The sequence below is a fragment of the Diplotaxodon limnothrissa genome, linkage group LG7, assembly GCF_057381915.1.
Source record: "Diplotaxodon limnothrissa isolate DT_005_m linkage group LG7, D_limnothrissa_male_GT1.1, whole genome shotgun sequence".
In the NCBI taxonomy this organism is placed as follows: domain Eukaryota; kingdom Metazoa; phylum Chordata; class Actinopteri; order Cichliformes; family Cichlidae; genus Diplotaxodon; species Diplotaxodon limnothrissa.
This window is the reverse complement of record NC_140602.1, coordinates 34257945-34281416: the sequence shown is the minus strand read 5'-3', so window position 1 is coordinate 34281416 and position 23472 is coordinate 34257945. Positions and strand designations below refer to the sequence as shown.

The following is a 23472-nucleotide window of genomic DNA, read 5'->3' as shown; positions in this document are numbered from 1 at the left end:
GAACTTTTTTTTCGATTTGTGGAGCTCTGAGCCACTGTAACGCGGCCAATGTTTGTTTACAGACTGTCATTTAAAGGGGCAGACCTCGTTACTGTGGTTACATCGATGTGAATTAGAAATTGACATTCTTTAAAATTCCTTAAAAATCAAGTTAGTTTAATCTAATATTAAAGTTAATCATGTTTGGAAAAATTATGTCATTTTCTTTAAAATTACGACCCATTACGCTCCAAACGCAAGACAACGGTTGAGAACTACATAACCCACAAGGCTTTGCAACTCACATGTTTCCCGTTGCCCGGCAACGTAGCAACAGACTTTACGGAGCCATATCCAGAAGATAGGACTTTAAATCCATCTGGTGGCATTGTGTATTATCATATTCTAAAGTTTAACTTCCTTCATTTCAAGCTATAAATACCTTTGAATAATAGACTGCCTGTGTGTGTTTCACAGAGCAGGTAACAAACAGGAAATGTTGGGAGAAAACGGAGCTTTTGTTAGTGAACAGACTGAAAGCACACGGACATCTTCACATGAAGGTCAGGCAGCTTAATGCTATTTTCCCCCAAGTTTAATTAATAATTGTTTTTTTAATGTCAGCTATTTTAATTTACTTTATTAACCCGCTTTATTTCAACTTTTAATGAATGAAAACCCATTATTATTAATTATTAATTTATTTCATATTTTAAATTTACATATTTACATTTTAAACTTAAAATGTTGTATTTTTGTTCTAATTTTCTCTTTTTACTTTATTGAGACATTTATTTTGATTTTGAATTTTATTGTACTGTAACGTTCACAAGAACCAGACGGTTGGATCTCAGTTTGTCCGTTTATTCGGTAACACAGGCAAACGGGCCCTCGTACAACACTTCACTTCAGCCCCGCACCGTCACACAACAACAAGGGCCCCCCCTCCCCTTCCTGCACACATTAACTCCCTATTTCCTGCAGCACAACCAAACATGTATCTTAAAGAAATAACAACCGTGTGCAGAGATAACCAACATGTCACTGTAAAATAACATTTAACCATCGTTATAGTACATAGCAATTTCCTCATTCTACCTATTTAAGCTTTGTTCTAGGTTGTGTTAAGTAGTTTTGGCTAATGTAGCCCAAACTTTGGGGTAAATAAAGCATGTATTCTCATGAATGTACCAAGTTAAAGCCAATCAGTTTTAGATACTTCGTTGTTATTGTAGTTTGCTGATCATTTTATGTCATGCACCACGTAAAACCCCGTTTCACTAAAACCATTTTACAATACCCGATATCGGTGTTTTACCTTTAGTGTAAAGTTTGCGTTGTGAGGTGGTAGCACTATCACTTTAAAGCAAGAAGGTCCTAGGTTGAATTAGAAAATAAGTTGTGAAGACAGTGTCCTGGAGGAAAGGTCTTGGCTGTAGATTGTTACACTTGGAGTGGGTGTAAAATTGATACATAAATGTGATTAAGCACTAAAAAAAAATCATGTGGCTATCCCTTGTAGTTCCTAAGTTATGAGTGCTAAAATGCTGGAAAAATAAAGTTAATTAAATGGTACAAGTCACCAGTGACTAAAAACTGTTTTCACATCTTTCCTTCCTGGCAGAATGTGATACCAAGCACTCAGCAATGCAGCAGGAGGCTGGGAGCCAATCAAAAAAGCAACTCCCTGCAGACATGTACTACAAATATGAAGAGCTTCACTCCAGACCGTACATCACACCCGATTCTGAAATCCCAGAGAACCTCCTGCATCTCTCGTATCCTTTGCTGAAATTTTTTTTACACCTTCCATTATAAGAATAGTGCACATAGTTTATTTTGAGTAGTTTTTAACTTCAGCTTTTATGTATTCAATTCAATTAAGTTTTATTTATACAGCAGCAAATCACAACAACAGTCGCCTCAAGGCACTTTATATTGTAATGTAAACACCTCACGATTTTATTTAAATATGTTATAAACACTACCTAACTCTATATCGTGCTAATGTTTGCAGCCATTATATGTTTAGCTTGTATTATATAAGTGTATGTGTAAGTATGAATGCTCAGTATAATATACTGTACATTTAAACATGCGTTGTGTATATTGTAAGTAATATGTAGTGTAGACTAAGCAGTAATATTGTTTAATACAGTAGCATTATAGTGCCATTATCTTATGGTATGTGTCATATATTTCTCTGCTAATACTAATGCTTCTAAATTAATAGTATGTATAAACAGTATGGGGGCCAGAGATATTAGTATATTTATACATTATTATAAAAAAGCAGTTGTCATTTTCATGGGACTTTTGCTAAAAAACATTTTTCTATAACACTGATGTGAATTTTAACTTTGATATCCTTAATTAATGATGCAATCAGTCACTCCTTTGGCTATGACTGTGGACGCAGGGCAAACCTGAAGCTGCTGGATGACAGAACTCTGATTTTTATAGCGGGGAACATGCTCGTCCTGCTCGATGTGAACACCAAGGAGCAGAGATACTTGCGCTCCTGCAGTGGAGGGGGAATTGGAGCAATCACGGTAAGGGGAAATTACTCATCATGCAAGGGAACTGTCCCACGGAATCTGCAATCTCTGTGACGGACAGCAGGCACGTTGAGGAGTTAAATAATGCTACTGGGGATTTAAGCATTAGCGGGAAATCTACGGCACAACTACACCGTAACCCCAAATTCTATCGCTTTTCTGCTGTAGTCAGAGGAGCTTGCAAAGAAGTTCTGCTGTAGTTTTATAATTTAACAGTGCGGCTAGCATCAAATGTAAAACTCCAGGATAAATGCCAGCAACCTGGTCGGCTGCTTATGTGGGTTATATCGTAGGCACTCCAAAGATTTCCTGCAGAAGTGTACATTTATGCACCTACAGTTTTCAAGCAGAAATGATTGAGGTACACACAATTAATACCTCAATTGTTTTAATGCAGTATTTACAAGAAGATTTACAATCCCTTATTATAAAATGCATTTGGTCCAGTTGCATAATTAATCACTTGATGACTGCATTTTCTCAGACATGTGTGTGTGTGTGTGTGTGTGTGTGTGTGTGTGTGTGTGTGTGTGTGTGTGGTTAAAGGCCCACCCTGGCAAGGAGTACTTTGTTGTAGCAGAGAAGGGAAAACAGCCCAACATCATAGTCTATGGATATCCTTCATTGGGACCTTACCGCATCCTCAGAGGTACATCGGATTCATTTTACAGTTATTATCTTAATGTTATTTGATGCTCTTGATTTAACCTGCATGTCTGTAGGTGGTACTGAGCGGGAGTACAGTTTTGTGGAGTTTAACCACAACGGAAGCATACTGGCCAGTGTGGGGAGTGCACCTGACTACACGCTGACACTGTGGGACTGGAGTCAGGAGGAGGTGATACTGAGCTGCAAGGCCATTTCACAGGAGGTCTATCGAGTCAGCTTTTCCCCATATAACCCAGGAATCCTCACAACGTCTGGATTTGGGCACATCAAGTAAAGTCAGAGTATAGTCCTCTGAAAATGTTGCAAAAACAACTTTGAGTTAGTTTCTTGTTTTATGCAGAGGATATTGTGGTAAACTCTGGGGTCAGAATAACAAAAAATAACTGCAGTCATTTCTGACTGCAGAGTTGAGGTTTTTACCCTTTTGCAATGTCGAATGTTTTTGTTTTCTTTCTCTCTCTCTTAGGTTTTGGAAAATGGCAAACACATTCACAGGTCCTAAATTACAAGGACTTATAGGACATTTTGGGAAAACTGTACCAACTGATATCGAGGGCTACGTGGAACTTCCTGATGGAAAGGTCTGTACTCGAGAGCCAGAGGCTACCTCCAAGAGAACCTCTTAACTTCCCATTAATCCATTTAAATTGAAACTGGCCACACATCATGTAGTGAAGTCTCCAGATAAAAAGCAAGAATTTTACTTTTTTACAACTATAGTATTGATTACATGTGTAAATTAAAGTGAATAGGTGATTTGTTATTAACTGTAGATAAGAGGTAGATTGAATTATACAAGTGCATGAAATAAAGCTCTGTGTGAAAGTATGGTTAAATGTAGCCTTTAGTCTAAAGTCCTTTGAGAGGTCGGTGACACTCAGAAAGAAGTATTTACATACCACTTCATGTTTTAGTCAAGAGTATGGAGCCTCGCAAGGGACATTGGAGCAAAAAAATGAAGATGAACTTTTGCGAGATTGGCTCTGTACAAGAGAATTAATATTTCACCTCATCTTCTCCTTTTAGGTGTTGTCAGGAACAGATTGGGGCAATTTGCTGCTGTGGGATGGGAACACCATCAAGGTGGAGATTTGCCGTAATGATGGCCGGACCTGTCATGCAGGGACGGTCCAGCCGTTTTCCCTAGAAGATGGACAGCTGATGACGATTGGCTCTGATGGTGTTGTCAGGGTAAGATCCTTGCTACACCAATCACAGCATTAAACCATAGAGTCCCCTTATTTTGCCAAAAACAAAAACATTTGACCTGTCAGAGCATGGCCATGTGTCCCCTGGGTGTGAACAGTAGTAACTGCCAGCAGATACTTCTTGTCCTTCAGCTTGTTCCACCACATGCCAAACATGCTTGATCCTGATGGAGGCTACTGCCACAGCAAGTCAATTTTGTACAGCTAAAATTAACAATGAACTTTTTCTGAAGAAGGAAGAAATGATTATTCTTTCGGAAACTATGTTGGGGACTATTGCCCTAGTGGATTAAAATACATTATTTTTAATTATTAGTACTTTATTGGACAAGCATACATTTTTTAATTAAGGGCTAGAGTAGAAATATAGAGGCACTTTCTCTTTCTCTTAAAGAAACTGGAATTTGTGTTGAGCGTGGATTTGAGCAGATGGATTTATTGAGATCATGTCAAGCAGTTATTTAAAAAAAAATGCTGACATTCTCTTTTAAGATAATCTTGGTGCTTACAGTACAACCAATTTTCTGTAATATTTTCACCATGACCATTTTTATCAATACCATTCTTTTTTTCTTTCTAGTTGTAAAATTGTATCAATGTGTGAATAGCAAAAGTAAAATTTTCCCATCAGGTTTGGGACTTTGAGAGGATCAACACAGCTGACAGTAACAGTGACGGCATTAGATTTGAGATGGAGCCCAATAATGAGCTGGTGGTCGGACGCAATGTGTGCCTCTCTTCTGTGGTGAGGAGGAGCTCCCTGCCTCACTCCTTCGTTTGGTTTGCCCAGGTCAGAAAAAAAGCTTTGCACTTGGAAACCATAACACATGATCCACACTCACCTCGGTCCTGATCACTCTCCTGTGTGAACTTGTAGGATTCTAATGGAGCCATCTGGAAACTGGACCTTTCATTCACCAACACAGTAAGTTTCCTGCATCTTTTGTTTCTATGGAGAAGCTATGTAAATGCAGCAATTTGTTTATTGGGGATTTGAATGAACAAGTAACAGTGCAGGCATTTCTAAATGGATGGATTGTAACTGATAAAGACCAAAATGTTATATTCTCCGTTCTTCATAGGAACTTCGTTAAACCATTGTGTGTCATAATACAGTGCGCAGGTTCCGGCCTGTGTAATAAAGTCTTTTGTGTGCAGAGTCCTGATCCAGAGTGCCTGTTTTCGTTCCATGGTGGGATGATTCAAGGCCTGGACGTATCAAAGAAATCCCACCTGATGGCAACAACCACTCTGGACTGTGAGTCCATGTGTGCTTACATACCTGTACCATGCTCTCCTTTTCCATTGATTCAGTGCTAGTGGCCAGTCAACCACTAGCAGTTCTATGCATTTCAAAGAAAAATGCTGTTACACTTAAACTGTCGCCGCACCCCAAAGCTATTGGGCCCAGATTTGGAACCACTTTCATGTCAGTAGATATTAGAAAAATCACCAAAATCACACATGCCTGTTCTCAAGAGCTAATACTATAGATATATAGTTTATATAAATATACTATATATGTGAAAACACATTCAAACTCTGTAAGAGCTGCTATTTTGTCCATGTCATCCAGGCTCTGTCAAAGTTTTTGACTTCCTGGCAAAACGAGAACTGACCACCAGACGCTTTAATCAGGGAGGAACTGCTCTCTGCTGGGCTCCAGCTAAGGTGAGTGTGTCAGTGAAAACAGAATTCTTCTTCCAGTGTGACTCAAAAGGCTCAACAATGGCTCCGGTGTTGGCTTTAAGGTGAGCCAGAGTGGAGGTTTACTGGTGACCGGCTTTGAGAATGGAGTAGTTCGCTTGCTGGAGCTGTACAACCCTCAGAGGCTGCAAACTATCACAGGACAGAGCCCCGAAGGAGATGCCGAGCTGCGCCTTAGACAGCCCTTCAAACCACATGATGCTGCTGTTACAGCTGTGGCATATGAACGAAATGGAGAGATCCTGGCCACTGGGGTAAGCGGTTTTCTAGTTTACTACTGTGGAAGCATATAATATGGAGTACCAGTAACAAGGCTTCTTCAGATAGGCTAAATTCATCTGCTACACAAAGCTAGGTTTTGTCAGCATTTATTGGCTTTGGCAAGAAGGAATTTCCACCCATTAAAAGTTCAGCTAGAGCTAAGCTAGCTAGAGGTGAAGTTTGTAAAGTTTCTGTAGACACTTTATCAGTCTAAGGTTAGTTTTGGTGTTTGTTGTATCTTTCTGATATCTCTTCTTATTCTGATCTTTCTCCTCAGAGTGCTGACTGCACTGTGTTCTTCTTCACTGTTGGAGAGAACTACAACCCCATCGGTTTTATCCACGTCCCTGGGCTGGTAAAGGCGCTGGAGTGGTCACCGCATTCTCACGTAAGCTCAGTGTTTAATCATTGCTGCTGTGAATGTGAAGGGTCTCTGTGATAGATTTGCATAACGTTGTTTTTTGTACGTTTTTATACAGAACGATAACAATCTGGTCATCCTGTGTCAGAGCGGTCATGTGGTTGAGGTGCACAGTCCTGATCTGGCAACTCAGAAACCAACCAACACCTTTCATCTGTCAGAGCTGCCCAGAAGATCCTTCAAGTTTAAAAGCATCAAGTCTCGAATCAAGGTCTGAAAGTGGTCTTTCTTGACTTTAGTCTGTTTGAATAAATAAATTCATTTTCGTCAGCACCGCTAAGGTAAAGAAAGATCAACCTTCACTTCTGCGAGTGTTCATATTTTGGCAGTACAGCTCTGTGCTGGGTGGTGAGAGGTGAAACGTCTTTAGGCAACTTAAAGAAGTCCAGATGCTCCAAGTCAGCAATAGCTGAGCTGTGACAGAAGTGGTTTGTGAAGAGGCTTGCAGGTTCACAGTAACCGTGAGCAGGTTAACCAGCTATAAAATCTTAAGTATGTAAGTTTTACTACTTGGATGTGTAACCACTAACTTTATCTACCAGTACTGTGGCTAAGGTTAATTGTGCGGCCTTTTTGAATTATCGCTGTTCTTAACTTTTATGGCTCCATTAACTGTGTTTTTGTACTCGGTGTTTCTTTATTTCCTGCCTTTTTACTCTGTTTAAAAGAACTGCTGCTTGAATATGAATGGAAACGTCATTTCAGATCAGATGTTTTGCATTTTAAATTCTGTGTTTCAGAGAGAGGAGGATTTTGCAAGAAATAAAGCTATAAAGGAGGAGAAGAAGAAAGCGAAAGAAGAACGGTTAAAAGATACAAAAAAGCTGGATGTAGAGCAAGAAGAAGAAAAAGAGGAGAAGGAAGAATTACCTCCTATCTATATCCCTGATCCACCAAGTCCTCTCTGCTGTGGCTTCTATTCACAGCCTGGACACTTCTGGCTCTCCATGGTATGCATACAAACACAAACACACACACCCATAATATGTCTGTTTCTTAGAGTCATACAGGAATATGATACCAAGTTCCTTCACCCACAAAAGTAGAAAATAAACTAGAGTACAACCTGCATTTGCTGTCAGTGAGTAAAAACATGTAAAATTCACAGTTAAAAAGGGTGAGGTACCAAATCTTTTTTGATAGCTATCAAATCTGTTCAAAAAACAAACCATTGTGCAATATCAGATATAGTCCAAAAACAAGAAGACTAGAAAACTCATCTCCACTTTCAAATATATTGTACACTCTGAGAGTCTTTAGTGCAGAGGTTCCCAAACTTTTTTTGCTGGGCCCCCCTTTGTTTTACAAGAAAAATGTTCACATCCCCCCCCCCGCCCCCCCTTCCACGCGCACGCACGCACACGCACGCACAAACACATCCTCCAACCACACACACCCGTATTTTGCTCCATTGCGGTTTATTTCACACCTCAAACATTTAGTAAGCAATTAAGCAAATACAAGTAATCTGCAATAAATGACAGGTAGTAAGAAAATAAACTACTAACTCTTTTACGTTATATCTGCACCTACACGGGTATTTTTGAAAACTCAGCTGTTTCGTCCACACATAAACGGCGTTTGGAATCACAGAAAACGGAGATTTTTTAAAACTCATTTTTTGCGTTTACGTGCGGACGAGGAATACAGAGTTCGTCACGCAACGTCAAAGGTATGTGCCTTTTTCACGTCACGCTGTGCGCCACGTTATTGTTTACATGAGATGAATTGCAGAATGGCAGATAGAGACAAAATACTGTTAATCTGACTATCTGCAGGTTTTACACGCTTACATTTACACGCAGTTACTGTCCCTCCATTTACAAAGGCAGAGGCGTCACGGTGTAATTATTTTACATGTAGTTGTTTTTTTCTTGTGTAATAATATTCAACATTGCTATCAATACATTTTTCAAAAAATGCCTCTCTGTGCAAAATGGGTTTAAAAACATAAACAACTGTAGGATACTGTTTGTCCGTGATTTGGAGAGCTCAGCTGTGCTGACGAAGGGAAAATCAATTATGCAGGGGAGACCTACCTTGGCATTTGTGCAGGTGAAACCAAAGGGAAGATTTGTTTCACCATATTTTCTAGTCTTTGGCTTAGAATGAAGTTGGTTTGGAAACATATACTGTTAAAAAAACATCTTAAAAGAACGGTAATATTCCGGCAGCTGGGGCGCCAAAATACGACCGTAAAATAACAGAAAATAACTGTCCCATAAAAATACGGTTATTTTCAGTAATGAAAATAGAGTTTGTTGCGCTAATTTTACATGGGATTCTGCCTTTTCCAAGTGCTTTTAGACATTAAATTAGGAACATTTTAACGTGATCAAACAATGAAATTACCTATAAACAAGGTCAATGAATGTGGCAATATGAATCATAATACGTAAATGTACAGAAATATACAGTTAACAGTTGGTTTAAATAATAATGGATTGCATGCCCTGGGACAGACTGACAGAGGCGAGGCTGCCATATCGCACCATCGGCCCCTCTGGTCATCACCAGTAGGTGAAGAGTCTTGACCATGGACACAATACCGAGAGTGTCCGAGCCGGTGCTCGAACCGGCAACCTTCTGATCACAAAGTGAACTGCCAACTTTTGAGCCACAATCGCCCTAAATAGCAATGATAATAATACTTATGTGATGTAACACAAGCTTATAGGAATCATGTTATATACTTTTCCATAGCATTACATTTGAATTCAACAGTTCAATCTTTCAAATAACAGACAGATATTTGTGAAATCATGATACATTTGTGAATGTATTTTTACAATCTAAATATGCATATGTACAAGAAAATATATTTACAAAACAAGTAAATTGTGTTTTACTATATTTACAGTGATGTTATGTTATTTTACCTTTGACATGTAAAATCACAGTCTACTTATGTAAATTTAATGATATTCTAGAAAGACAATACAAACTGTAAAATACACAGTAAGATACTTTGACATTACTATTTTTTGGAACAGTGTATTCAGCAATGCTTCATCTCCCGCTTTGCGTTTGTGTGGGCGCCCAGTACTAGCAGCGTCCAAGCCTTGTTTTTTTTGTTTTTTTTGTTTCCCTTTTCATATCGCCCCCCCCCCCTGCAATGGCGGGCCCCACACTTTGGGAAGGTCTGCTTTAGTGTAATTGAATGCAATGGCCACACATTACAGTCACATTCATCAACAAGGAGTTAATGATATCTGTTTAGCTCTGGAAGTTGATGAGATATAGGTAAATATCCTGAAGTGTGATTTTTTTTTTCTTCACGACTAACTGTTTTCTGTCTCTCTGAACCCTGTAGGGAGGCTTTGACTCAGGCTTCTTATATCACTGTAAGTTCTCTGAGAATCAAGACGAGGATCCTGAGCAGCGGCAGGATGAACCATTCAGCTTTCTGCCTGTACATAACGCAGAGGATGACCCCATCTGTTCCATCACCTTCAGGTAGCCTGAGGACAGACGAGCTTTTCTAAACTTTTGTGCAGCTGTTTACACTTTACATGTTTTGAATGAAAAGGGTGGTGATTGAAGTGCAATTCCTGGTGCTTTGCAGCTCCAACAGACAGCTGCTTCTCTGCGGCATGAACTCGGGCTCCATCAGGATTTATCCCCTGCAGCCTGGTGATCACAGCCTCACCTCCATGCAGGCATACTGGACTCTCAGCGTCCACGACAACCAGTATGGACACCTGCGACACATCCGCTGTAGCCACGACGACCTGTTTGTGCTGACAGCGGGAGATGACGGGAACATCTTCTCCTTCAGTCTGCTTCCTCCGGAGGAGATGCAGCAAAGCCTACAGAGAAAGAGAGCCAAGATTCCTTCACCCAAGGTCGGTCACATTTTGATGGCGCATTGTCTTTAAACCAGTTATATAATAATCAGCTTGAGTTTGTAAGGGACTAAAATTGAGCTAGTTCATAAGTTTAAGTTTAGAGGGGCACTTTATAGGCCTAAATGCTGAACTCGTGGTCACGTGTTCCCAAGTAAAACAGTTCAGTAGAAGACAGACACCCCCCCCCCCCCCCCCCCCCCCCAAAAAAAAAAAAAAATTAAAGAAATGTTTAATAAAATTGTTTTATATGTGTGAGGTTGTATCAATATCATCTTTTTTGCATGATTTAGATAACTCTTGGGAATGAGACTGAGGATATTGAAGATCCAGCAGCCTACAGGTGAGAATAAATAGCAAGTTTAGTTATAATTTTGTATCAATTAATAATTTCTTCCTCTGTATATCTACCATTTTCTCTTTTTGGGACTCTCATAAACTGTATATACAGGTGAAACTCAAAAACTTGAATATCGTGCAAAAGTTCATTTATTTCAGTAATTCAACTCAAAAGGTAAAACTAATATATGATATAGACTCATGACTTACAGCTTACCCCAAATTCAAAATCTCAGAAAATTAGAATATTGTGAAAAGGTTCAATATTTTAGGCTCAAAGTGTCACACTGTAATAAGCTAATTATTCCAAAACACCTGCATGAGGTTCCTGAGCCTTTACATGCTCTCTCAGTCTGGTTCAGTAGGAATCACAATCATGGGGAAGACTGCTGACCTGACAGTTGTGCATAAAACCATCATTGTCAGCCTCCATAAGGAGGGAAAGCCTCAAAAGGTAATTGCAGAAGAAGTTGAATGCTCCCAAAGTGCTGTATCAAAGCACATTAATAGAAAGTTATGTGGAAGGGAAAGGTGTGGAAGAAAAAGGGCTAAATGAAAAAAAGAACTGGTCTGTTGCTCAGTGGTCGAAGATCCTCTTTTCTAGTGAGAGCAAATGTTGCATCTCATTTGGAAACCAAGTTCCCAGAGTCTGGAGGAAGAATGGAGAGGCACACAATCTAAGATGCTTGAAGTCCAGTGTGAAGTTTCCACAGTCTGTGTTGATTTGGGGAGCCATGTCATGCTGGTGTTGGTCTACTATGCTTTATTAAGTCCAGAGTCAACGCAGCCATCTACCAGGACATTTTGGAGCACTCCATGCTTCCTTCCGCAGACAAGCTTTATGGAAATGCTGACTTTGTTTTCCAACTGGACTTGGGACCTGCCAACACTACCAAAAGTACCCAAAACCTGCTTCAATGACCATGGGATTACTGTGCTTGAGTGGCCAGCAAACTCACCTGACCTGAACCCCATAGAGAATTTATGGGGCATTGCCAAGAGAAAGATGAGTGACACGAGACCGAACAATGCAGAAGAGCTGAAGGCCGCTATTGAAGCAATTATAAAAAATAAAGGTTTCAAATATCTTGCTTTTCATGTAATGAGTCTATATCATATATTAGTTTGACCTTTTAAGTTGAATCAGTGAAATAAATGAACTTTGCATGATATTCAAATTCAGCTTCACCTGTATATGATGGACATAGCTCACCCGATCTGAAACATGAAGATACCTTAATCCTGCATTATTTCTAATGGCCAGTAGAAGGACACTCCTGTTTCACAAAGACATAGAACGAAAATAACCTTACAACCAACACATCTGTGACCTAAGTAAACATTTTCCTGATGAGTTAATGGTCTCAGTCACTACTTTTAAGTCTTATTAATGCATTATGTTTATTTTGGACATCAGAGTTACACATACTTTACAGGGTTGACAAGTAGGCAGAATATGAGCGTGCAGGGTTCCTCGGATTCATAGCTCGTGACATCATGTTATAAACTGCCAAAGTGGGGGTGTTGAAAGCTTGACTCTTCACAATGAAACTTTGCTGTGGCTCATGAAAAGTATCAAGTTTTCTCTCTTCTAACTTTCTAATGTCTCCTTGTTCCAGCTTAGAGATGGCTAAGCAAAAGCTGCAAAATGACCAACTGCAAAAGGAGGCTGAGCTAAAGGTTTCTGAAAAGCAGAAGAACCTGAGTGAACTCCAGAAGAAATTTAAGAAAGTGCTGAATGACAACCAGAATCTGTCGGAGCACATTCGCCTGAAACCTGAGGTACAAATGCAAATCTGGGATGTGTATGTGTGCACTATCCCTGAGTTGGGAAATTCAGCTGCGTTGCCACTGAAACTGAGATTCAATGAGATGTGAAAAATAATCTGATCTGGAATGTTTTATTAAGGGATAGACACAGTAGATTGTTGTTAGATGTATGTGTTGTTGTGTGTCTGTAGGAGCTGCAGCTGGACCAGCGATGTTACAAACAGGCAGAGAGGCTGAAGGCCCAGCGCGTGATGGAGGTCAGGAAGCAGCTAGCCTGGGAGCAGGAGCGCTGCAGCATAGCACTCAAAAAACTACAGGACTGGTACATGCAAGTTTTTATTCTACAACTATTTATATTATTCACAAATCAAAAAAATAGTAATTTGTCTTAAAAAGAGCCTTTTTGGTGTGAAACAAAGTGTTAGCTCCTCTCCTTCTAAGGTTAGCGTCCCTTTCAGCCAGCTTTGTTCTGATTCTGACTGCCTGCCCCTCAAACAGAAAGCTTGAACAGCTGGTGGGACAAAGCTGTGTTCCTGACTTGACCACTGACCTGCACAGACTACATTACTTGAAACTTTGGCCAAGTGAAATATGAGCGTGCATCTTTAGAATAGTGTATGTAGCCAAATGACAAACACCTATGCTTGATGTCAGGTTCAGGGACTCTCTTGGTGGAAAAATGGTCACTGTGGTTGCCATCCAGACCAGCCACAGAGTCTCCACTTACCATTTACCGGAGCCTGCCGAGCTTTCAGCTCAGGTCAGGCATCGGAGCACAACCAGAGAGCCTGTTGGACACAGAGATGCTGCACTAGATTGTAGGAAAGTCAGAGCAGAGACTGCAAAAGGCAGCACCAAAATTGACGGTAAGAAAGTGATTGTGTCTTTGTTTTACACATCAAAGATATATCTTGACCTGCATTGTCACCTATGTGCATTCAGAGGAGGAGGTGTTATGCCACCCAGTGATTCGTACAGCCAAGATCAAGCTGGGAGATCGTCAGGAAGAGAGACTTCGAAAGGCTGCAGAGAAAGCTGAGCAAGCTCGAGCCAAAATAGAAAAGAAGAAGCAGGAATGGGCACAAATGTGAGTGACTCTGCAGTGTCAGGTTAACCCACTAAGGAGTAGCTGGAGCTTAAATGATTACTATGATGCTGGTTCAAAAATGTATTTGGATTTTTGGTGTCTCAGTTACGCAGAGAAACCAAGTGAGGACTATGAAGATCCGAAGGACGTGGAAGCCATCCGTGAAGCCAAAGAGAACATCGGGGACTACATCGGGGTGAAACACCGGAGGGTGAACGCTGAGATGAAGAGAGAAGAACTGATTTCCTTGGAGGAAAATGTACAAACTCACACTAATACCCAGATGTTCACATCTGCTTTAAATATACTTTGTGCTATCTATTTCACACCTACGTGCAGGCATATAATTATGGTCCTTAAATGTCATTATTAAATTATCTGGATAATCTAATGACTCACTCCATCATCACTAGATGCATGAAAAGCAGAGTGAGCTGAACAGACGGATCGTGGCATTGCGGGACTCCAAACTTCGTCTGGTGTCTTGGTTGCGTGCTCAGGCTCAGCGGCTGCAGAAGGTCCAGCAGCGCCTGGTGGTTCATCTCCGCCGGCCTCCACCCATCCTGCCCAACATGTTAACAGAGGAAGTGCCAGAGGAGAAGCTGTGGTACAGCCACTCCACCTTGGAGCGATACCGGTCACTGAGGGAGCAGAGGTACAGAGGATGGCTGTTCTCTGAAAACCAAAACTTTAAATGGTTTCAGTTGGTTTGCTTGACATTGTTGCTACAATGACATGAAAAACATTAGAAAACAAAAACTGTAGATTTTTTATGTTTTGATTTTAAAAAGGTTTAGGGATTTGGAGCAGGAGGGAGCAGCGAGTTTGTTGGAGCAGCTGGAGAAAGAAATGGAGGAGGATAAAAAGGAAGAAGAGCAGAGGAGAGATGTAGAAGAAACTCCCAGATTGTCTGTTTCATCTGTAACCAGAGAAGAAGAGGAGACACCAGTGGACGAAGGATCTGAACTGAGCGAGCTGGAGGAGGAGCTTCAGAAGGAGGAGGAGATCAGACTGCTGCATGAGCAGAACACTCTGCTGGAGGAGGTCATTGTCATTAATTTGATTTTTAACTGAATAACTAGTTGGAATGTCTTCTGGATAATAACTGATGTGGGGATGGATTTTATCCTCAGATGGAGACTGCGGTTTGTCAGTTTGACGCGGAGCTGCTGCTGCTGTGTCGACAGAAGCTGCATCTGGACTGGCGGCTGAAGCTGGCTGACCTCCGCCTGGTGACGCTCTTTCAGGAGATGCTGCTCCTCAAACAATTTCAGAGGAGAGAGGGAGGCTTACATGAGAAGCTCAACACCTGCATTATGGAGGAGAACAGCATCACAGTAGGTGGATTGAATTAGCCTGGAGTTGGTGTTTTTATTTAATAATACGCTATAGTAATCTGCTTAAAAGGATATAGCAGCGTTCTTATGTTTTAGCTCACCTATGCGCATCCACATGCATCGTTATTTTGAATGGACAGTTTAGGGATAAAACAGAGTGGCTCATTTGGTGACGAGCAGAGGAGAGATGTTGGGCTTATTGAAAGGTAGATGTTAAAGATGGAGAAAGAGAAAGAGGAGGTTTTTAGTGTCAGAGGGCATGCAGGTGACTGTCATAACAGGAAGACGTGGAAGCAAGTGGTTTGTTTGTTTAGGGTCGGCACAATTGTCAGCTTTTAAAAAGCTTGTCACTTGCATTCATCAGTAGTTGTTGTACTCTTGATGCTTCTGGTGGCTTCATACATTGCTATTTTACAGTGACATTCCTTATTTTATTTGTTCTGCTGCTAAATGTGCTTTAAAATAACACTGACTTACTTTAAATTGATAAAAAAAAAGACTTGAAAACAGACCTGAAGCATGAAGATTTTATCAGATATGTGACTCAAATTTACAATTCATTTTTTCCACACATAACTACAATAACTGTGTAGTGTTTGCTGCCAAACACTGGTGGCCTGGAAATCATTATTTGCCAAAAAACTGTGTAAGCACAACACTGGACCTGCAGTTATTGTAGTCCTCACACTTCCTTCCTCTGATCACTCACAGTCAAAGCTGGGAGAGTGCAATGAACAGCTGGAGATGAAGAGGAGAGACATAGCCAAGCTGCAGGAGAGGGAGAAGGCTCTGACCGCTGCCTTCCAGGCTTCGCTCGGGGAAAACAATAAGTATGAAGAGTTTCTGACCAAAGTCTTCAAGAAGAAGATCAAACGTGTGAAGAAGAAGGAGCAGACGGGAAATGAAGGTGAGGGAAAGTAACACAGTGTGTGTAACGATGTGTGCATCAGTACTTTATGATCACAGTGTGTGTTTGTAGAAGAAGAGGACAGTGATGGAGACAGTGATGGAGACTCTGAAGAAGACGATGACTGGGATGATGATTATGACAGTGAAGAAGGAGGAGCTGCTGTGAATGACAGTATTTGCCCTGAAGGTCAGTAAAGTGGTGAAAAACATTCATCTCCTTTAATTTTTTAACAGTGAAAACTTTTCTGTTGTTCCAGCAGGAGCACAGAAACGTTTCAGTACTTTGAAATGCACCATTAAAGACAGATTTCAGGTCATTTCATTTTTCAGCCTGAAAACAGGTCTCTTTAATTTGACTTTAAGCATAAGTCTGTGTTTGTGTGTCTCAGGCTGTGAACCTGAGCTGTTTGAGAACACACTGCAGCTGCGTGAACGTCGACTGGACCTGGAGGAACTGTTAACAGAGGAGAAAAAGAGCGCTGAAGCTCTGAAGAAGGAGAGCGACAGCCTCGCAAAAAAGGTCAAACTCATCGGTTTTCATCACTGTTGTGCTTTCTGTACCTTGCTCTTGTTATCACTCGTGTGTTTTGCACTCATGTTATTGTGCTTGTGTTTTTGCGTGGATTTGATCTGCTCTGCAGGAGAAATCTGTGAAGAGCAGCCGGGCTGCACTGGAAGACGACTTGGATTTAATCAACAGGGAGAAACTGCAGAAAATCAGTGAACTGGATGTTGTGGTTCCTCTGAGATTGCACCAGGTAAATGGGATGTCATGCTGGATATTCTCTGGTGACAAAACTGCTTCCAGCAAGTCATAACAACACATAACAGATGATTGTCTGCCTGCTGTCAAAAATACTTATAGTGAGAAAGTACAACCAGCTCAGTCTGTACAAAAACAATTGATTAGTCCATTTCACCAAATATCCAAGCTTTTACAAAATCTATACAAATCCTGCCTTTTTTTTTTTAAATTAAAAAATTAAATGTATGTTAATTAAAAATACACTTTAGAAATTATAAATTTTAAAAGAATATTGCAGGAAATAAAAGGTTTTTCTCAGAATAGGCATTTGGACTGTGGCGATCACACAATATCCACAAATTTTAATAGCCATTAAAAAAACATTCTGTGTACATGTTTTTTTTTTGTCCTCGTAGAGATGTTTAAGTCTTTAAATAAAGTGAATAAAACAAAAATTCAAATGAAGAAACGAAGTAGAAGAACACTCTTTTGCATGCGTGATTTTATTGATCTTTATTGATCCAAAGCCAAACAGGATTAAAACAAAACATTTTCATGGATTTTACAGATTTTTATTATGAATATTGACCATAATAGACTTCCATGCAATACTTTGTGATGTTTTATTTAAAAGAAATGGTTACAGTGCAGTTTAGTCTATATTACAGAAGTTCTTGAACTTTTTCTTTTTGTTTTCTCCTTCCTTCCACTTTCACCCTGCGTCTTCCAGATTGAGTATGTTGTTAATGGCTCAGTGCCGTCAGATCTGAATGAGGCGTTGGTGCTGGACAAGAGTGAGCTGGACAGGCTGAAGGGGCGCATCCAGCAGCTGCAGGGGGAAAAGCTTCATCAGAAAGATCTGCACCGTCAAGCTCGCCAGCAGCACACCAAGCTCATCCACGACCGCAGAAACATGGCTGCCACGATCCAGAGTAAGAGTCTCTGACATGGAAGAGCTGAAGTGTAAAGATATACGAGAAGTTCACAGGTCACATGTAGACATTAGCTTTAAAAGAAAACACACATGCAGATGAAAACAAATCCAGATTTGTGTTGCAGGATTTGCCACATGGCTTCAAGAAAATATTCCTGTGACTTTCTTCATGCGTAGATTTGATCATGTGTTTGTTAATCTGTGCTGTTGGGTGCCTGCTTGTATCTTGGTGCAGCATTGGACCAGCAATGCAACGAGTTGATGAGAACAAAGTTTGGGAGGCTTGTGGATTTGGAAGCTTTGCAGATGCTATCGGGGAACAGGAGGCTGGAGGAGCTGAAGCAGGAAAAACTCCTCAAAGAAGCCGCATACGCCAAGGAGATCAGACAGTGGGATGTATGCTTATCTGTGTGTGTGCGAGATGTCTACATCTGTGCTGTTTTGATCATTTGCAAAATGAACATTTTAAAACCACTTCGGGTTACATTTTTTTTAAATCTTCTACTTGGGGGGTGTGTGTGTTCAGGCTAAGGTAGAAGAGGCACGTCAAGCTGTGATGGAGGTGACCACGTGTAATACGGAGCATCTCCGCAGTGCAACGAGTCTGAATGAACAGAAGAAGGAGCTACAGCTTAAACTCAGCACCAGCCAAAAGAAAATGGTAAACAATGTGCAAGGCTGATGAGCCTGGGATCCACGGTGTCACACACACATATATAAACAAATAATGCAGTTTATTTTAATAGTGTCGTTTAACATAAATACTTTTAATATGTTAATATTTCATTTTTGTTCCGGATAAAAAGTGAATCCCGCTATAATTATGCAATTCTGCTTTTCTCATTCAGATCCAGAGACTTATACAAAATATACAAAATATTTGTTGCTATCATGTGTTACTTTGCCCATATACTCTATAATCTATATATGTGTGAATGTATCCAGGGCAGACAACAGTTCCAGGACTACAGGAGACGCACAGACCAGGAGGCTATCCAGAATCTCCAAGACTTGGTGATAAAGCAGTCTCAGCAAGCTGAAGCCCTCAGGAGAGAGATCCACCTCCTGTCGTGCAAAGGGGGTCACATGTTGCCCCCTGATCAGACCAGACTGCCACCACTTTCCCCCTTGCGCACCCCCATAGGCAGCATCAACACTGGAAAATAAAGAATGTCCACATAGCGCAGCTGAACAGAGTACGAAATATACATGTACCCATTTATATCATGAACACTTTGCACACCAATAAGGCTTAATAATCATGGAGTGTTGCTTTTCAGTGACCCTCATCACCTTTTCTCTTCTGCTCTTCTGCTATTAACACACCTAAAGAAACATTAAACGAATAAGCACCCAGTACAGGGACACTTATTTAATGAGATATGATTAGAAACATAAATGAAGTTATGAAATATGTAGTATTTCTGTATTTTGACCCCACAAATTACAACACCACAACCAGATGAATAGAATCAACTTTTTGGGACTTCCTTACCTGCATGTTTGAGCATGCATCGAAACTTCCCACAAATTACTGTAATTAGTCAAAGAAATGATCATAGAAGCATAACAAACATCATCATGATTAGTGTAGCTTCTATCCACTCGCACCAGCTGTTAAATAACTCCAGTCTATTTGAGGTCAGACAGCTTAGCAGTGGATCCCATATCTAGTCCGAGTCCGGCACAGAGGGGCTGAGTGAATGTGGTCTGGACTCTGTGGAGGAGAGTCATGGTGCCAGAGACTCTGTAGAAGGACAGAATGCCTGCTCTGTGATCCAGGTACACTCCTACTCTGGACGGCCGGCAGACTGAAATGGGAGTCTTTCTTTTGTTATGTTTGAAAAAGCATCTTTGGTCAACACATTGCAAAGCCCAGGATTTGTCATTGTGTCCGAATTCACTTTCTTCTTGCTGCTTCCTGCTGATATCCCGGTATGTGACTGCCACTGTAACCCCTCTGCCGCTCCACTCCACCTCCCAGTAACAACGTCCAGTCAGAGTCTCTCTGCTCAGCACCTGAAACCTGTTAGTGAAAGCATGTGATTCTGGTTTGTTGGCATATAAATCCACTGCCAGTTGCACTGCCGCTAGCAAAGTGGGCATTCCTGTTACTTTCCTGTTCCCTTCGGACAATATCAATAATGAGTTTGCTGTGCTCTGATCCAGTGTGAGCTGACAGGAATACTGTAAGAATGTAGCTCTTGTTTTGGGATCTGGTTGTGGCAGTAAAACATCCACTTCACTCACTGTCTGTGAGATGTTGGTATAAACATCACTAAACATTTCCTGCATTTTATCCCTGGCTTTTGCCACAGCTGCTGTCACATCCTTAAAGTAGCGCAGAGGACGGATGTTGATGCTCGGTGAATCTGTCCATTCGCTGATGTGTGACAGTGAGGTGTAAGTGCAGAGAAACTGTGTGTGGTCCTCCGTATGGAAAAGCTGCTCCAGCTCAGTGTTTCTCCTCCTCAGCTCAGAGATCTCCTGCTGCAGCTTCTCCTGAAGCTCTTTAACCCGACTGACCTCAGTTTTTTGCTGAAGTCTGATCTGCTGGGTCACATCAGATCTTCTTTTCTCAATTGTTTTAATCAGTTCAGTGAAAATCGTCTCACTGCACCTCACAGCTTTATCAGCAGAGTGATTAATGGCCTCCACCTCCTGCTGAAACACTCTCTTGGCTTCCTCTCTCTCCTGGAGTCTCTGCTGGAGTTTTTCATGACTTGCCCCGAGTGCTTTCTGCCTCTCTTTCCTTTCTGCTTCAGCGGAGACAGTGCAGTGACCTTTATGCTCATCCATGGAGCACAGATAACAAATGCACTGTTGATCAGTGCGGCAGAATATCTTCATCACCTCATTGTGGCGAGGGCAGATAATCCTCATCTGGGAGGGGTCCACCAGCTTGTGTTTTTTGAAGGCAGGAGATTCATAGTGAGGCTGGAGGTGCTGCTCACAGTAAAAGACCAGACACTGCAGACACGACTTGACAGCTTTCATTTTTTCCCCAATGCAAAAATCACAGGCCACATCTTCAGATCCAGCATCGCAGTGATCAGCAGGAGGAGCTTGGAGTCCGCTTTTCTTCAGCTCCTCCACTAATTCTGCCAACATGGTGTTTTTCACCAGAGCAGGTCTTGGTATGAAGGCTTGTCTGCACTGAGGGCAGCAGGGGATCTCCCTCAGATCACCTCTATCCCAGCAGCATTTGATGCAGTTCATGCAGTAGTTGTGTCCGCAGGGAATAGTCACAGGATCTTTCAGTAGATCCAAACAGATCGAACAGCAGAGTTTGTCCTGGTCGAGCTGAATTCCTTGCTGCGCCATTTTACCTCAGAGAGAGTGCGTGTGTGAAAGTTTCACTTCCTGCCACCCGATCCAAACCAAAACTCAGTTCCTTTTTCTTGCTTTGCTATCTTGTCAGTTGTCTGCACTCTGGCATATATTTGGAAGGATCAGAAAACAGGAAGTTATGTTGATCAAAGGGCAAACAGGAAGAAGGGGGAGGGTATTTTATGGTTCAGATAATTCCAGGAAGAGGAGTGGTTTCACGAAACAGGGTGTGTTTTTATGTCCTGAGTGTTAGAAATAGAAAAGAGTAAGTGTGATATAAAAATGCCTGCAGACAAAACAAAGCAGAACCAAACCAGTGAAACCAATCATCACTGGTTTGGCTGTAGTGTTGATCCATGGGTCTGTAGATCTGTTTTCATTGAACAGTTTGTGGCCTAAATTGATTCATGAAATACTAAACATGATGATGTACCAATTCAGTGTAATGTAAATCATGTTTGATATGTAATATGGGTATCGTGTTTTTTCCTCTTGTAATCAATGAAGCAGTTTATGGGAAAGTGCTCTGGTGCTCTTAACACATTCTTTATTTTATTTTATTTTTTTAAAGCTTATGTTTGTAATAATAGAAGTAAAAATGATTAAAAAAAAAATCAGTCACTTGGTACACTTGGTCTGCTGCTTGTTAGTGCAAATGTCTAATCAGCCATTCATATTGCAGCAACTTGATGCATTTAGATAGGTAGATATGATCAAGACAGCCTGCTGAAGTTCAAACAGCATCAGAACGAGGAATGTGATGAAACCCCAAAAAGTTGATTCTGTTCATCTGGACGTAGCGTTTTCAGGTGGATAAACGTTTCAGCTCTCCCACTGAAAATGCAACGTCCAAATGAACAGAATCAACTTTTTGGGGTTTACTGACCTGGATGATTAAGCATGCATCAAGAATGTGATGAAAGTGACCTTGACCGTGGCGTGGTTATCGGTGCGAGACAGGCTGGTATTTCAGAAACTGGCAATCTATCAGGTCGATAAGCAGCAGAAGAACAAACCAGGTGCCATTCCTGTGAGCTAAAAATACAAAAGTGAGGCTTCAGTTCACACTGATTCACCAAAACTGCACAATAGAAGATTGGTGAAGTGCTGCCGGATCTGAAGAGTCTCAGTTTCTGCAACATTCGGAGGGTAGGGTCAGAATTCGGTGTAAACAACATATGGCCAGCAGATCTGTATGATCTTAGCAAAATCCCTGAGGAATGTTTCCAGCAGGCCGTTGAATCTATTTCATTCAACTGGGTACTAGGTGATTTTTTTTTAGGCCCAAGCATCCCTCACTAATATGATGCTGAATCAACAAATGTGGAAGTGAAGTCAGAATCAAAATCAATCAGATGTCAGGTGGTCTTGAGATGTTTTCTTGAAGCAAATCCAACCAGGATGTAAGGTGATCATAAAGATTGTGACTATCATAACTATAGAAATCTTTAAGCAGTTGTGTTCAAAGTTCAAGGTGTTCCTCTTCCAGGACTGTGAAACACTCACGCTGTTATTTAGTGCATATAAATCAGCTCATTATACTCTGTTCATACTCTGTTCAGTAAAATGCACAAGTTTACATGTTGTTCCATTAAATTTGCTGCTTTTTTGTGTCGTGAGTTTCGCCAACCTCATTTTCAGTAAGAATTTTTTAGTTTAGTTTTATTTAACTGTTTACAGTGGTATGCAAAAGTTTGGGCACCCTTGATAATTTTCATGATTTTCCTTCATAAATCATTGGTTGTTTGGATCAGCAATTTCATTTAAATATATCATATATAGAAGATGAACACAATGATATTTGAGAAGTGAAATGAAGTTTATAGGATTTACAGAAAGTGTGCAATAGTTACTTAAACTAAATTAGGCAGGTGCATAAATTTAGGCACCCCAACAGAAAAATTACATCAATATTTAGTAGAAATACCAGCCTCCAAACACTTCCTATAGCTTCCAATGAGAGTCTGGATTGTGGTTGAAGGTATTTTGGACCATTTTGTTTTTACAAAACATGTCCAGTTCAGTCAGGTTTGATGGTTTCTGAGCATGGACAGCCCGCTTTGTCATGATCTGGGTGGGTACCTGCAGGTCTCCAACAGCGGCTCCTCCTTTAGGTGGAGTTTGGTTGCTCCTCCCTGGCTGACCACCTGTGAGCAATTATTCCGGCAGTATATCAGACCTGCGCACTCAACCGTTCATCGCCTGAGTATCTACTATCCCCATGTTAGTCAAGTGGAGCATTATTGCGCTGTCCAGAACCTGTGTGATGACTTGTTCTCAGAGGTAGCACCTGGAGTGGAGGTCTTGTCTCCCTCCTTTCCTGGACCTGGGCCGCTTGCTGCTGATACGACGTTGCCTGCCGGCCCACCACTC

The 23472-nt window shown here is 41.0% G+C and overlaps 2 protein-coding genes across 2 annotated transcripts; one reads left to right on the top strand and one right to left on the bottom strand.

Moving 5' to 3' along the window:
* The first annotated feature begins 475 nt into the window (after positions 1-475).
* On the top strand, positions 476-18936 carry cfap44 (cilia and flagella associated protein 44). Its single transcript, XM_085357963.1, has 34 exons — positions 476-542; positions 1604-1757; positions 2369-2531; positions 3084-3186; positions 3260-3476; positions 3673-3787; positions 4233-4397; positions 5046-5204; positions 5292-5339; positions 5573-5672; positions 5991-6085; positions 6166-6375; positions 6660-6770; positions 6862-7014; positions 7544-7753; positions 10117-10259; positions 10369-10648; positions 10942-10991; positions 12607-12769; positions 12949-13079; positions 13412-13623; positions 13700-13844; positions 13950-14103; positions 14258-14499; positions 14636-14888; positions 14978-15181; positions 15893-16088; positions 16161-16277; positions 16480-16610; positions 16732-16848; positions 17566-17767; positions 18005-18165; positions 18296-18430; positions 18715-18936. The coding sequence occupies exons 1-34, from the start codon at positions 476-478 to the stop codon at positions 18934-18936; spliced, it is 5328 nt and encodes a 1775-aa protein (XP_085214089.1).
* Positions 18937-19365: 429 nt separating this feature from the next.
* Positions 19366-21167, bottom strand: LOC146628639 (tripartite motif-containing protein 16-like). The gene has a single exon (XM_085357962.1). It carries the CDS (start codon positions 21091-21093, stop codon positions 19402-19404), a length of 1692 nt encoding a protein of 563 aa, XP_085214088.1. The 5' UTR covers positions 21094-21167; the 3' UTR covers positions 19366-19401.
* Between the last annotated feature and the right edge of the window lie 2305 nt (positions 21168-23472).

What these genes read in the sequence shown, in the direction of transcription:
- cfap44 (XM_085357963.1), top strand. Translation starts at nt 476, where the DNA reads ATGTTGGGAGAAAACGGAGCTTTTGTTAGTGAACAGACTGAAAGCACA. An exon ending in GAGAGATCCTGGCCACTGGG is followed by an intron (nt 6,376 to 6,659) that starts GTAAGCGGTTTT and finishes CTTTCTCCTCAG; the next exon opens with AGTGCTGACTGCACTGTGTT. An exon ending in AGGCAGCACCAAAATTGACG is followed by an intron (nt 13,624 to 13,699) that starts GTAAGAAAGTGA and finishes ATGTGCATTCAG; the next exon opens with AGGAGGAGGTGTTATGCCAC.
- LOC146628639 (XM_085357962.1), bottom strand. Translation starts at nt 21,093, where the DNA reads ATGGCGCAGCAAGGAATTCAGCTCGACCAGGACAAACTCTGCTGTTCG.